The 15,586-nt window shown below is 37.7% G+C and overlaps 1 protein-coding gene across 1 annotated transcript in view; it reads right to left on the reverse strand.

Annotated features, from left to right (window-relative positions):
- Nucleotides 1-11,307: 11,307 nt before the first annotated feature.
- The window catches only part of TRPC4 (transient receptor potential cation channel subfamily C member 4), a 139,897-nt gene continuing 135,618 nt past the window's right edge, over nucleotides 11,308-15,586 (reverse strand). Inside the window, exon 11 of the mRNA XM_052671340.1 lies at nucleotides 11,308-13,921. Coding sequence (XP_052527300.1) covers nucleotides 13,205-13,921 — 717 coding nt within the window. The 3' untranslated portion in view covers nucleotides 11,308-13,204. The remainder of the gene's footprint in view (nucleotides 13,922-15,586) is intronic.

The following is a 15,586-nucleotide window of genomic DNA, read 5'->3' on the forward strand; positions in this document are numbered from 1 at the left end:
CTGTCCCTGGAAGTGTTCAAGAGGCATCTGGATGAGGAGCTGCAAGATATGGTTTAATCTTGTGGTAGCACTGGTAATGAGAAGATGGTGGGTCTAGATGATCTTACAAGTCGTTTCCAACCTTGTGATTCTATGATCCTATGATTCTATATGAGGTTAATCTTGAGAAAACTCACTCAAGAGAGACCTAGATTCTTGCTGATGACAATACCAGGATAGAATCTGACTAGTGATAGTGTGCTGTATGTGAGAGAAGTGCCAAATTTACTGGAGTATTCTGTATTAATGAGCATCTTTCTCAAATTAACCCATTAGACACATTCTTCTTTGTAGGTCAGGCCTGTTCTGAATAAGAAGAAATAGAGAACTCCTTAGCATGCTTAGCTGAAGTGGGAAGCTTGTTCCAGACTATCTAAAATCGCAGAAGTATGGACAATATTTCATAGATATTCATATTTCAGAGAGAGATCAAATTGAGACTTTTATTCTGCCTTTAAAATAGGTCTGTCACAGTTTTGAAAAGAGTATCTGTCCTCTTCTTGGCCTAGGAGTCTAAGCCAGATAAAAACATTGCCTCCTTCTTTGCATCTTTATTTTTTCCTGGAATAACTGAAGTGACTCAGTGCACAGAGGTTTTATTTCTAATTCTCAGTGTAAAATAATTTTAGGAACTAAACAAAGAGGCAGTAAACAATTATATGTTTTATGATGGAAATGCCTAATTCTGGTTAAAGATATAGCAATGGAGTACTTAATTTTCAGTTTTTTATTTAGTTAATATGATCATACTGTGGTAAAGCAAGCATTAATTTCTCTGTAGCGATAATTTCAAGAGCCTCTATGAAAACAAATAGTCTAAACATTAGGGAACATGTTTGGATATTAAAAATATATGATTGTTCACTTTCTTGATCTCAGATCAAAAGCACATCTTGAACAAGTCTGAGTAATTCACTGGAAAAACAGAAAGATCACAAGGTCATGATTAACAAACAAAACATGACTAAGAGCAGAAAATGCACTACTAAAATACAAGATATTTCTGTTCCCATGTAAATCCTCTATTCCCAGGAAGCTGAAGTATTGAACAGGTCTAGGGAAGATGTGGAAAGTGAAAGCTTTGTTTTGTAGCCAATAGACGAATTATGAAACCTAAACAAACAAATAAATAAATAAAGAGTGCATACTTTTAGAAAATCACTTGCATTTTAAAAGGTTAAAATTGAAAAAAAAAAATCAGTTAATAGGTCCTCCTGCAAATGGTGGGAATGCTTTTTCTATTCTCATGTTCTCTTTCTCCAAGCATTAACTGTAATAATTCCTTCTGAAACTCAAGTAAGAAGGTATAAGACACAAATAGGCCCTGTGATAGCAATTAGAATGATGAACTGTAATCCTAAACTCTCATTGCTTATCATCATTAAAAAACAGATGGCCTTCTTCTGTGAGTAGGTGTTTTAGTCTGAACATTTTAATAAAACTGTACTGGAGGTAAATTTTAACTGCAGTTTCAGCTGGATGAAGCTTTCTTCACTTGCAGCTTAAGCTTTTAGAGTACTATTCATTATTCAACAGTATCTATTTAAAGCCTTATTATCTAAATTCAGGTTAAAAAAAAAAAAAAGGCCACAGTAATATGAAATCCCCATACACAAGTTAAAATTAGATTTAATGTGGAAGAAAGGATTCTGTGCACTACTTCATGTGTCAGGGAGTCCCATCTTGAACTGATTCATAGGAACCTGTGGGCATGGGAAATAAAGTATGTTCCCACCAATTACAAGTGGTTTCTCAAAAATAGAAGATGAAAAAAAAAATTGTATTTTTGCATTTTGCTTCAGGATTAGTGTGACGAAATAACTGCAAAAATAGAATAATACAATCATAGAATAACTAAGTTTGGAAAAGATCTCAAAGATCATCTAGTCCAACTGTCCACCTATCACCAACACTTGCCCACTACAGCATGACCCTCACGTACAACATCTAAATGTTTTTTGAACACCTCCGGGATAGTGACTCAACCAGTTTCCCAGGCAGTCTATTCCAGCATATGACCACTCTTTCAAAGAAAAAAAATTTCCTGCTATCTAACCTGAACCTCCCCTGGTGCAACTTAAAGCCATTCCCTCTCATCCCATCACTAGTTACACAGGAGAAGAGGCCGATCCCCACCTCACCACAACCTCCTTTCAGGTAGCTGTAAAGGGAAGTAAGGTCTACCCCAAGCATCTACTTCTCTAAGACTGAACAATCCCAGTTCTCTCAGCTGCTCCCTCTAAGACTTGTGCTCCAAGCTCTTCACAGCATTGTTGACCTTCTCTGAACACAGTCTCTGAACACAGTGTCTTTCTTGAAGTGAGAGGCCCAAAACTGAATGCAGTACTTCGATTGTGGTCTTAGCAGGGCTGAGTACAGAGGGATGATCACCTCCCTGCTCCTGCAGGCAACACTATTTCTGATACAAGCCAGGATGCCATTGATCTTATCAGCTACCTGGGCACACTGCTGGCTCAGGTTTAGCTGAGCACTGACCAACACGTCCAGGCTCATTTCTTCCACATATCCTTCCAGCCACGTTGGGACTTGTTCTTGTTGAACTTCATCCTATTCACCTCAGTCCCAACTATCCAGCCTGTCCAAATCCCTCTGGAGGACCTTCCTACCCTCAAGCAGATCAACACTTCCACCTGACCTAGTGTCTTCTGCAAACTACTGAGAATGCATTCAATCCCCTTGTCTAGGCCATCAAGATGCTTCTTTGAATCACATTACATGTGATATTCATGCATTAATCAGGGAATAGACTAATTCAGAATTTGTGTGGGGATCAATTATTTGATTGCATAAACATGGATGAGAGAGGAGTGAAATACACTAAGAAGAGTAATTATGAGATGTGAGGACGGAAAAGAATGGTGGAAAAGAAAGAAATACTCAAGAAATACTCAAGGGCTGGATTTAGAAAATGGAAAGAGCCATTAATAAATTAAGTTAGAAATACAAGGAAAGAAAATCTGGAATACCAGGGAGAAACTTGGAAATGGAAGAACCTTTTCCAATGATGAAGGATGAACACAGAGTTTTGTACACTGCTCATGCATGCTCTTTACTGATCAAATTGATTTTAAAGAAATGTTGACTGAATTATTTTGATTTCCCAAGTAAGTGTTGAGGACATGACTTAGCATGCTACATTTTCCTCATAAATTCTGTTCATTATAGTGTAGTCCTCCTATTCACACATTGAAGGTCAGCCTTGCATCAAACTGAAGCAAATGTATATGTAAGGATTTCCATCAGGCAGAGACCTTTGTCTCTAGATGAGGCAATAATACAATTTAATATTGCTGTAATTTACATTCAAACTTCCCAGCACATCTCTTGTCAAACACAAATATATAGATAGGAGTTATTCTACCTTCCTCAGAGATGTACCTGTCTCTAGGATTATCTCTGCTGTGTAGGATAGTTGCTCTAGTAACTCTAGATAGTTACTCTAGATTGTGAACTAAATAAACTCTTCCAGTTCTGTTCCAACTTTTTTTTAGGAAAACAAGCCAACATGAAGTCTAAGTTGCTCCTACTTTGAAGAGTGACTTAAACACTGTCAGGAGAGAACATTGTGCTTTCTTTGACACTGATGACAGTGTTAGAAAAAATCAGGAAGCAAATCCCAGGTGAGATTTTAGATGTTGACTGAGGATACTTAAATTAGATTTGTCCTGGTTTCAGGTGAGACAGTTAATTGTCTTCATAGTGCTTGATATGATGCTGTGTTTTAAATTTAGGATGAAAATAATGCTGATAACACACTGATGTTTTAGTTGTTGCTAAAGCAGCACTTACAGAGAGCCAAGGATGTTTTGGCTTCTGGTGCTGCCCTGCCATCAAGGAGCTGGGGGGTACATAACTGTGACTGCTGACCTAAACTGGCTGAAGAGATGTCCCACATCATGTGCTGTCATGCTGAGCAATAAAATTGGAAAATAAAACTTGGCTGAGGCGGAGGCTGCTGCCTAGAAAGCGGCTGGGTATTGGTCAGTGGGTGCTGAGCAATTGCAGCGTGCTTCACTTGTTTTATATATTATAATTATTATCTATTATTCTTTTCCCTTCCTTTTCTGACCAATTAAAATGCCTTTTCTTAATCCACTAATTTTGTCTTTTTCCAAATCTCTCCTCATCCCACTGTAGGCAAAAAAGCAAATGGCTCTGTGGTGCTGAGGTGCCTGCTGAATTAAACCACAATACATTTTAATAATTTTACATAAAAAATTAATTCCATGGGGAAATAGTGATCTAATTCTATATAAAAGCATTTGCATTTTGCAATACAAGCAGCCATTTTCAGGTTTATGATTTCTTTCACTCTGTCTTTCATCAGTTATTTATCCTGATCATGCTGGCTAAATCTTGGCTCAGTATCATACATCTGGTTCTATCTTCATTAGCTTCTGGGTGTGAGTATGTGGGAATATGTCATGTTTCAGAGTTTGTGTTCCACAAGAACAGAAAACAAACAAGCAAGCAAAGCAATATCTCCCAAAATGAAGAGCTCTTTTTTCACCATACATGGTCCTTAATGAATACACTTTTTCAGTATTCTTTTCACTGGGGGAATGGTGCCATATATGGGTTTGAATGTGACTTTGAGTTGGCTTGTTTTAGAAAAGTCCATTACCATACTGAAACATGCATTATTATCTCTCTTTTTCAGATTATGTTGTGTATGTCTATTTTTTTTTTTTATCATTCTTTTGACAATACTGTTAAATGATGATAGATTGTATTCAGTGAATGTCTTCCCCAAAAGAAAGTTCTTAGTGCAGGCTCTCAAAATGAGCAGAGTCCATTTCTCTGAGGCTCAAATCCTGATGCTTTCTTTATGTGTTTCTGATTTCAGATCAAACCTATGCAAATCAAGGACTGTAACTCTACTTGGAAAACAGTGAGATTTATGCCTTTGGAAGTTGAATTCTGTTAAAATCAGTGGATCCAGTTCTCAGATGAGATCTCCCTTAATAGTCTCTTGATTTGCAACCTTTATTAATGAAATACTCATCAACAGTTGAATACAAATTCCGTATCTTTTGCAAAGCAAAGCAGAAACAAAACCTTAATACTACTTAATGAAAGTGGATGTTACTGAGGGTACTAATAAAGAAGATAAGTCCAATTTCTTAAAGAATACCTTCCTTTAAATTTTGTTTTTGCTGCTTAGTTCTTTTTCTTAAGTTATAATTGGAGTCAACTAAATTGAGAAAGATTATCTCCATGCTTTGGTTAGTGGACGTGAGTATTCATATCTGTGTTATGATTGAATGCTATCTCTCAGTATTGCACGCAATTCACCTGAAGAAAACTGCTTCTAGTCTTTCCTAGAAACTGTCCTGTCATCCTATGGACACAAGGTCCTATCACAGAACCACAGAATCACAGAATTGTAGAGATTGGAAGTGGATCCCCAGAGATCATCAAGTCCAGCCCCCTTGCAAAGCAGGCCTACAGTAGGCTGCACAGGTAGGCATGCAGGCAGGTCTTGAATATCTCCAAGGAAGAAGAACACAGACCTCCCTGATCAGCCTGTCTAGTGCTCTGTCACCCTCATTGTGAAGAAGTATTGGAAGCGTATTTGTGCAGAACTTCCTATGCTCAAGTTCATGTCCATTTCCTCTTGTCCTGTCTGCACAGATGGCTAAAAAGAGGTTGGCTATGTCCCTTTGACACCCATACTTAAGATACTTATAAGCATTGATCACCTCTCCGTCTTCTTTTCTCAAGGCTGAAGAGACCAAGGACAGCAAGTGTTATTCAAACTTTCCTCATAGTGGAGATGCTCTAGGCCCTTTTTCATTTGTGGCCCTCTGCAGGACTCACTCCAGCAGATCCCTCTTTTGAGGTCCGACCAGGGCAGAGAAGATGTTACATGTTATACTCCAGATGATGAGACATAAAATGTTGCATTATTGGGTCTTAATAGACTACTTACAGAAATATACAGTGGAAATGGAAATGGAAAGTGGTATATTTACTGGGGAAGGGACACATTCTCTGTATAAACATATCATCAGACTGAGAAGATTAGAGGGGAAGAAAAGGACTTTATACCTTTTCCCCTAATGTACATGAAGACTTACTGGATTTAACTCATAGCTGTCACTCATAAAAATGGTGTTTTATGTATCTATCTTATTGTAATTTTTTTTTTTTGTAAATATTTTTTTTTTTTTCTTTTTTTTTTTCTTTTTTTCTTAAAGTTGAGCATATGCAACAAATCCGAAGAGCATTCTTCTTTTTGAGTTCCATGGACCAAAAAGCATCTTATGAGTTAGCTCTTGATTCATGCAATGGAATAATGTCTCACAACTCCTGATTGTGTAGGGTTCTATTTCTAATGTCCAGACTAAAGAGCATTTGTAATACTAACCACTTTAAAGGTTTCATCTTTTTGGAAACTCCAATTTTATATCTTGAAGTCTTGAACACTCCTGTTCCTGTCTGCAAGTAGTTCTCTGGTACTTTGAAAATGCAATAGTGAGTAGATTGCCCTAATGAGACTCTGTTATCAGCAAGCTAGGAAAGAAGAAAAGTGAGAGAAAATATACTGAAGCATCATCCTGTGGAACTGGTATTCATTTTATCTAACATCAGCCATTGGAAAGCTAGATTTCAAGTCAGAGACAACTATCTACACTTCTGAAGAGTACAAAGGGGCAAAGTATCTCTCTCAAGGACCAATAATCTGGCACTATGGATGGTGTTTGAAATGGTAAAATATATCAGTCCTTGAATGTACCAATTGCTTTCCACAGTAGAAGGAAATTGAATTGCAAAGGGATAAAGGCCAGACTGAAAAGGCCACTGCAGTACTGAACACTGAAACGCATCATGCTGTGCAGCACTCTGCAGTAAATGTTAGTCAACTAAAGAGAGCAGAAAGCCTTAGCCAAGAAGAAAACAACATATTTTCTTTAAATCCAAAGAAAAACAGAGCTGAATGAGGAAGAACACTGTCAGAGGAACAAATATCGTGTGGAGAAAAGCTATAAAGTTAAAAGATCATGAGTGCTCAAAGAATACAAATATGAACAGTCAAAACAATGAATACAAACGTTTCATGTAAACTACTGTGTTCATGGAGGTGAAAGGCTGCAGCTATTTCTTTTGTTTGTTTGTTTCTTTTATAGAGAGAGGAAACATTTCTGTTGCATCCTTTTAAATTTGTAAAAAAAAAAAATAATAATAATAGCAACTTCTAAAGCATTAAATCAGTGTTCGGTGAACTTGTTTTGATGTAGATCAATGGTTTTGATTCCTTTTTTATATTTGGAAGATTCAGCCTCAACCCCAACAGTTTATTTTGGATCGCATTGTACTCTTAACTGTAAGCTGTCTCAGAGGATCTCTGAACTTCTCCTTCTAAAGTGTCTGTAGGATTCAAAACTAAATTTTTGAAGCTAGTCAAAAGGCTGTAACACACAGAAGATTTTTATTCTGGACATTGGCATATTTGTGTGGGAGGAAAAACTCTTGAATTCCTGCCCCAAGGACAGCAAGTGTTATCAAATGGTTGCTTGATGTGAAAATACAGGGAATTTTGAGTAGTGATCTGAACAGAGGAGTTCTGCTCCTCAGGCAAAGGTACAAGATTGCTTTTATTACATTTAATTTTACAATTATGTTTAATACCTTTCCCATTACTAGTACTGATCTTCTATGTGTACTGTGTGTTTGCCCAACTGAAGATGTTTTTCCCTCTTAATAGACTAAAGTGAAGATAGGTTGTATCACTGTCCAATATGAATATCTAAATTTCCATTAAAAATATATATATATATTTAATACAGTTACTTTGATCTGGATGCAAAAATGCATTGCCTGATTACCATCTTTAAACATTATGATTCACCTTTCTATTTCATGCTGCCTCTTGCTACTCTCCCTACATTGCCTTTACTGATTACTTACAGAGATTTAGAGAGGAAATGGGATGTTATAGCCTACAATACATATATATATAGTAGAATTTGTGATGGGCATATAATTGTTTCTTTAGATCTTATCTCTACAATGTATTTATGTAAGGATGTACTTGCAAAATTATCCTCCTGAATGTGGTTCAAGGATGCTGTTAAGGAAGATACTTTTGTTTCAAATCCTCTGTTTAAGAACTTCGGGGGCGCATTTAATAGAACTGCTTTTTACACTTTTCTATAATTATAGCTATGAGAAACATATGTATTGTCAGGAAACTATTTTCTATTTATTTATATTTATTTATATTTATTTATATTTATATATTTATTTATTTATACACTATTTATTCACAGAAAAATTCAGGTCAAGAACATTATTGTGGGTCTTTTTGTGAAATCTTGACCTATCTAATATACCTAATCAGTACTGTGCCAGAGACTCATGTAATCAGGATGCACGAGATATTTGGCACACACCAGTCAAAACTGTAATGGCCTCAATCTTTGGACTGAGAAAACAAGACTAAAATCAGCTGTAGAGCTGTGGCTCCTCCCTGGGAGGCATCTACCAGACTTGATGTCTGCACAACACAGAGGTAGCACAGTGACCTGCATCTGGCTCACCGGGTCTTGCAGCGCGAGTCTTCTGATGCATACACATGGCTTTCATATCTGCAGTGCCCTCCTTGGCCATCCTGGTGGCATAGTAAAACATGCCTCAAGTTGCACCAGGGGATGGTCAGGTTTAATATTAGTAAAAATTTATTACAGAGAGGTTTTGAGGCATTGGAACAAACTGCCCAGCCAGGGAAATGATAGACTCACTGTCCCTGGAAGATTCAGGAAACATGTAGGTGTGGTACTTGGGAACGTGGGTTAGTGGGTGTGGTGGGAATGGGTTGATGGTTGGACTAGATGATCTTAGCAAGCTTTTCCAACCACAATGATTCTAGGATTCTACGCAGATGTAAGAAGCTTTTACACTGTCTTTTTGAAGATATGGTATGCAGGTGATGTTTCATCCTCACCAAAAAAAGTATGAATTTTAGAGATGCTTTCTGAACATTCTGAACAGCCTAATATTGATGCAAATTCACTTCAAATTTTGACTGTTTTCTAATTCACGACGTCAAGCTATATTTCAGAAGACTTTTTGTTAGGAATTTGCATGCTTTTGTGTGTGTATGTGTTTTCCTCCTGTATTGATGCTAATGGCGGCTCCAGACAGAGACAACTATCTTCAACACTCTTCACTTTGCTGAAGGAGAAAGCATGCTTTGTTTTACAAAGCTTTATAATATCTCTGCTGTGGCATATTGGATGTTGCTCTGTGCACCTCCAAATCTTTCTTGGTACAAATGTCCTCCTGAAACATTCAATGAGGAGGGTTCTTTGCTGGTTGGCTTTTTTGTTTGTTTGTTTGTTTGGGGGTTTTTTTTTGTTTCTTTTTTTGTCTATTCACAAAGTAAACAAACAAACAAAAACCAACAAACAACAAAGAACAAAAACAAAAAACAACACCGCCATTTCAAATTTGGACACATTTTATGCTCTCACCTATTTTCACAGAATGAGATGCGTATTTGTGATTAAAGAGAACTCTGATCACCTAAGAATCACATAAAAATAGAACAGATGATGATTTGAGGTATATTTTATTTGATATACCTTAATATTTGGTTGAAAAAGAAAAAAAAAATCTTACAATTTTGCTACACAATGCAGTATCATGGCTCTGCGCTAAGCATCCTGCCCAGTCTGTGCTGATAATTTCTTAGGAAAAATTGTATCACTTCATGGTGCCTATTGGAAACAGGTGGACATTTGCTTCAACCAGTACAGCTATTGCTTTGCAAATCCTGGAGTCAGACATGTCCCTGTTTATTACAAGGGAGTTGGACTAGATGACATTTACAGGTCCTTTCCAACTCAATTCTATTTTTCTATCATTCTATCTGTTCTCTCTTTGTTGCTCTGTCTTATATCTACTCCAAGACTTAGACAAGCATAGTGAGGCCCCAGCTCATGGCTGATATTTCATGTTAACTGTTCCATGCTTCTGCTCTGTTGGGAAGTTCACAGGTGTAGGAAGAAAAAATATTTTGTACCACTGAAGGAGTCTCTTAAGATGGCAAGATAGCATGTAAAGAAAGCTCTTAGACCTATGGAGATTTCCTTGTTCTGATAATGATACTGATCAGATTATAAATACCCTCACTGGAATATCTTGACTGGAATGAAAACAGTGGTAGGAATGTGTCTTTGGAGGAAGGACTGCTCTTTTGTTCTGAATTTGCCTAGTGAGAGGATAGTGTGGTTGGGATTCTGAGTTGTTAGAAATGATGATAAGTAATAAGGAAGGGAAATGCATTCAAGCCTTTGTCTACTGGGAGCATGTAATTCTTGATGACAGAAAAGAGCACAAATTGTAGTCCCACTTTTGCAACTCATAAATTTAAATTCTGCCATGACTGTAGTAAAATTGCAGATGCCAGTTTATATCATTGCACTCATACTATTTATCTCTACATTCCCACTGAGAGAAATCTTCTGTATCGAGATCTTGTTATACTTTTATTTTTTAACTAGTCACCATTATTTGCTGTTAACAAGGAACCTGGAATCACAGAATCACAGAACAACCTGGGTTGGAAGGGGCCTCAAGGATCATGAATCTCCAACCTCCCTGCTACAGGCAGGGCCACCAACCTCCACATTTAATACTAGACCAGGCTGCCCAGGGCCCCATCCAACCTGACCTTGAACACCTCCAGCGATGGGGTATTCACAACCTATCTGGGCAGTCTGTTCTAACACCCTACCACCCTCGTAGTAAAGAACTAGTGCATTTTTTATGTTTTATGATGGAAATCATTTACAATGAAACCTATGCTATGGTTGCCCTTGGCCATACCATTTTATTTGTCAGTGGTAACAAAAGATCAGAACTTGTCATGGTGCCTTTCTCTGTGCTGTGCTGGACTGCAAAAAATCAGGCAACTAGCTGAGTCAGTAATTCCATCTCAAACTGGCAGTATGACAAGGTGCCACACCAGAAAGAAGAAAGGAGGCAAAGTTTTTAAAATGAAAATCAACCCAGCATCTCTGGACTGGCAAACTTGTATATCCCAAATGACAGTATTGGCCTTTATAAAATATGTTGTGAATCGTTTTATGAAATCTGTGATGGAGAAAAACTGGGATATAGAGAAGTTTATAACAAAAGATACATGTGACACATTGACTTTACGTCATTCTTAGCACAGACATTACAGTAGAAAAAAGAACTCTCTAAGAGTTGATCTAGTAAAAATGATATGAAGTTATTTCATCATTATTATTATTTATTTCTTGATACGCTTGTTATAATTCAGGTGCTTTCCAGACAGAAAAGCTTCTGGCCCTGCCCCGAGGAGCTCACAATCTAACGGTGGACAAGGGAAGAGATGAGGAGAAGGGGTCCACAGCGCAGTCAAGACGCCAAGATGGAAATCAGCCATAACTTAGTAATCAAATGTGGTGTAAACACAATGTTGCAAAGCAATACAGACCTTTTGTCCCACTTTTCCATTTTGGCTCTGTGAATTCACTCCTAGGTGCATGGCGCATGTGCATGTACAGGAAGGAAGCTCACAATATGTGAGCTCATACAGAGTAGTATGTGAGTGAAGCAGAGCGGAAAAACTCACCCAAATGTATATCAATGAAAGGATTTTCAAAACTCAGTTCAGTAAAAGGACAGTTTATGTCCAGACTGGTATGGCTTTAGGTCATATCCTACAAGGTGGTAGTTAACATGTCATGGATTCCATTTGTTTTGTCCTCATTTTCTGCACGTTTTGTGTTCCTAGGAATATAGGATGTAGGTGTGCTGTATGCACGGGCAGGTTTCTTACCACCGGCAAAAAAGAACTACAAAATCTATTAAAGTAGGGACAGGGATGTTAAGAATGAAATGACCACAGTGCTGTGGTATTTTTATGTCTCCACAGACAAAGAATGGTGTGGAAGCTCAAAGGTGTTCCTTCTTAGGTCAGTTGTAAATTTTTTAATAATGTAGGACACCAGTCACTAATTAAAGAGCAACAGACTGTTTAATTTTAAAAATACCATTTTTGACTAAGACAAGAAGTCACTTATCAATTAAGAAAAATACTATTAGACTTTCTTTATACATTTAAATGTCTAAGTAATTTTATAAAACCTCCAATCAGGTTCCCCCAAACTCTGAAGCTGTCAAAGGAACTTTCGTCAGGTTTTTCTTTAAAAACTTCTCAGCAAACTGCCACATTTTCAAGGTACTCAGGGGATCACTGTTTGCTTGTTTATTCCTGATATATCTTTCTCTCAGCAAATACAAGTGTATTGTGAAGGCAAAAGCTAATAAGCAGCAGAACATTAAAGTGCATAGGTTGTCCACATTTGGAAAAAGAAATGGTTGAAGAAGCAGTAGCTGTTGTGACTACGGATTCCTGGGAAGTAATCCGCCATCAAAATTTAGCAAGACACAAATATTTCTTTTGCTATAAGATACATTTTTACAGTCTTCAAATCCGGTGTATTTCTAACAGTGGCATCAGGAAGGGAATAAATCTCTTGCTGAGTGGGAGAAGCTGTAATTAAATAATCAAATAGACTGATTGTTCAAAATTTACAGGTATTCATATTCCTTCAATAAATAAAAGAATATACTTTATAGTTTGTTTCTTTATAGATTTTGAAGCAAATCAAGTTCCTAGCAATTTAAATAAATGATTCTAATAGCTTGACATGACATATGTTGACAGGAACCACTTACGATTATTATGTTGCCCAGAATTTTTAAGAACCTACAAAGTTAAATAAAGGCGTACAAGTCTCTGAAGCTACTTTTTATTTGCATAGAAAAATATTTATCGTAGGAGTCAACTATCATATGAGAGAAATTGCTTTTGTTGAAATTGAAAAAGATAGCTAAAAAGTTTCTGTGGGTTATTGCAACAGTACAAGAATACAAGATGCTTCCATTTATTAAAAAATGTAAAACAAATTGTGAAAGCTAAAGCAGGCTACAAAACAGAAGGTCCCTTTATTATCTTTCTCTTGTTTCCTGTGTTACAAGATCATGTGCCACAGTTGAGTACTATAAAGTGTAATTCTGCATATGCTAATATGTTCTTAAAACATTCCCCCCCAAAAGCACTATGCAAAATATATATATTTGTAAATGCTTCTTCCTGTAAGCATCACAACCTGGTTATCACATAGTCACCCTGCTCAATGGTTTCCTGTTTTCCATCACAGTTAGTGCTAATGTCTGATTCCTTGTCCAGCTGATCCTGTGGTGTGGCTGACTCTGAGTTTTGTAACTCCGTTTTCTCTGTTTCTAAAGCACAAATACTTCCTTCATCCTGTGAATCCAAAGTGTTGCTGTCATTTTGCAACTCAGCTACCATGCACTTTTCATCAGGACTTTGGGTGTTTACTTCGCAGTTCATAGTCAGTTCTCCCTCTTCCAGTTCATCATTTTTCTCACATTGTTCTTCTGCCTGTTGACGGGAAACTTCTTCAGAAACAGTGTATATTTTATTTGTACTCTGTTCCGCAGAGTTTGTTTTTGATCGTCTGTGAAATAACCCAAAATTTTTTATGTCTGTTACAAAATTCACACGCTTCTGTTTCTCCTTAATGGACTCTGACACCAACATTGCTGAGCCATTGCTTACGTTATGTGCTTCAGAGGCAATTGTGGCTGATCGTGGGTGAATCATTGTTGTAATATCAAAAAGGCTGAATGCCTTTTTCTTTCCTTTCTTGTTTCCTTCACTCTCATTCTTTTCTTCAGTTTCTGACAGAGAGGCAGCATCTTTGTTCATTTTTGGAGTCTGCACATTAGAAAGCTTGCTTCCTTTTAGCAAACCCAGGACTTCAAAACGGAAGCTGGAAATATCTTGTTTTAACTCCTAGAAATGAGTAAGAAAGATCAGAGGATTAGTTCAGGAAGAAAGATCAGAGAATGAAACCTAATGTGACTTTTCCTCTAATTAATAAACAAAAAATAAATTAAAAAAATAAAAAGCTTATGCTATGGATCAGTTATGAGCTTCGTCATCTGGATAACCTGAGATGTTCAAGTTACTTAGCAGACTCTGCTTAATAGATCTTCCAAGTAAGGCAAAAAAAGTGACCAGCAATTTCATCAGGGGAGTCTTCAGAGGAAATGTATCGTGCTTTAGAGATCACTGACAGTGGTGGAGAAAGGATCAAGGACAAATTTGTCACCTGCAGCTAATCTGCTGAACTGCATTATCTCAACACTATAATGGCATTTTGATGCCAGATATTAGATAGATCAGATATTATCACCATCCCCAAAACACAAACACAATAGGCGTACAGAATCATGCAACAGTTTAGGGTGGAAAGAACTTCTGGAAATCATCTGGCCCAACTTCTTCTCAAGCAGGGACACCCAGAGCAGAATGGTCAGAACCATGTCCAGGCAGCTCTGTCACTTATACAGTAGAAAATTTCTTCTTGATGTTTAGACAGAACTTGTTTTCCAGTTTGTGCCCATTACTTCTTGTGCTGGCAGTAGATACCAGTGACAGAGCCTGGCTCCATACTTTGAGCAATCTCCCTTCAGGTATTTGTGGACACTGAGATCCCCTCAAGACTCCTCCAGTCTGAACTGTCCAATCTCTCAGCCTCTCCTCACAAAAGAGATGCAGAAGAAAGTCCTAAAACTGGACACAGCACTCCAGGAATGGCCTCACAAACACTGAATAGAGGAGAAGAACCATCTCTCTTGTCTTGTTGGTCATACTTTGCCTAATGCAGCCAAAATATATATATTTACCATTAGCCTTCCTAACAGCAAGAGCACAATGCTGACTCGTGTTCCACTTGGTGTACATAAGGACCCCCAGGCCATTTTCTACAGAGCTGCTTTCCAGCTGTGCAGCCCTGGTGTGTTTCAGTACCTGCAGATATTCTTCCCCAGGTATAGGATTCTGTACTTCTCCTTGTTGAACTCCATGGGGTTCCTATCAGCCCATCTCTCCAGCCTGTCCAGATCCCTCTAGTTGGCTTTCTGGTGAATCAGTCATTCCCTCTAATCCATCCTCTTATCCATGAATTTACCGAGGATGCATCCAGGTTGGTAAGGAAGATGTTAAATAGGACTGGACCCAGTATTAGCCCCTGGGGTACTCTGCTCATTACTAGTGTCCAGCTAGCTTTTGCACAACCAACTACCTGCTCTCCTGCTCTGTCTGTTCAGCTTATTCAGCCTGTAATTCAACAGCTTTTCTATGAGGATCTTATGAGTGATATGTATGTGCAAGCTTCTCTGTGAGTGGAATGCAAGAACTGCAGGCAGGACTTTGTGCATTTCTCCTCAATGTTGGGTAGCTGGCAGCAAAGAAAAGAGTTAATCACTGCAGGATGCTTCTTGCCAGTACAACTTCTGATCTCTGTCCCTTAAAGGCCTATCTTAGGAAAAGACATCTTGCTTTTACAAGGTGTCTATCTCTTCATTTTCTATATGAGAATATGAGAGCAACTAGCTCAGGCTCTTTCTTTATCTTCTGCGTGCCAAAGTTGAGGCTGATGAATATCATTTTGGA

Source organism: Tympanuchus pallidicinctus, unplaced genomic scaffold (assembly GCF_026119805.1).
Source record: "Tympanuchus pallidicinctus isolate F22 unplaced genomic scaffold, pur_lepc_1.0 scaffold11, whole genome shotgun sequence".
NCBI classification, from domain to species: Eukaryota; Metazoa; Chordata; class Aves; order Galliformes; family Phasianidae; genus Tympanuchus; species Tympanuchus pallidicinctus.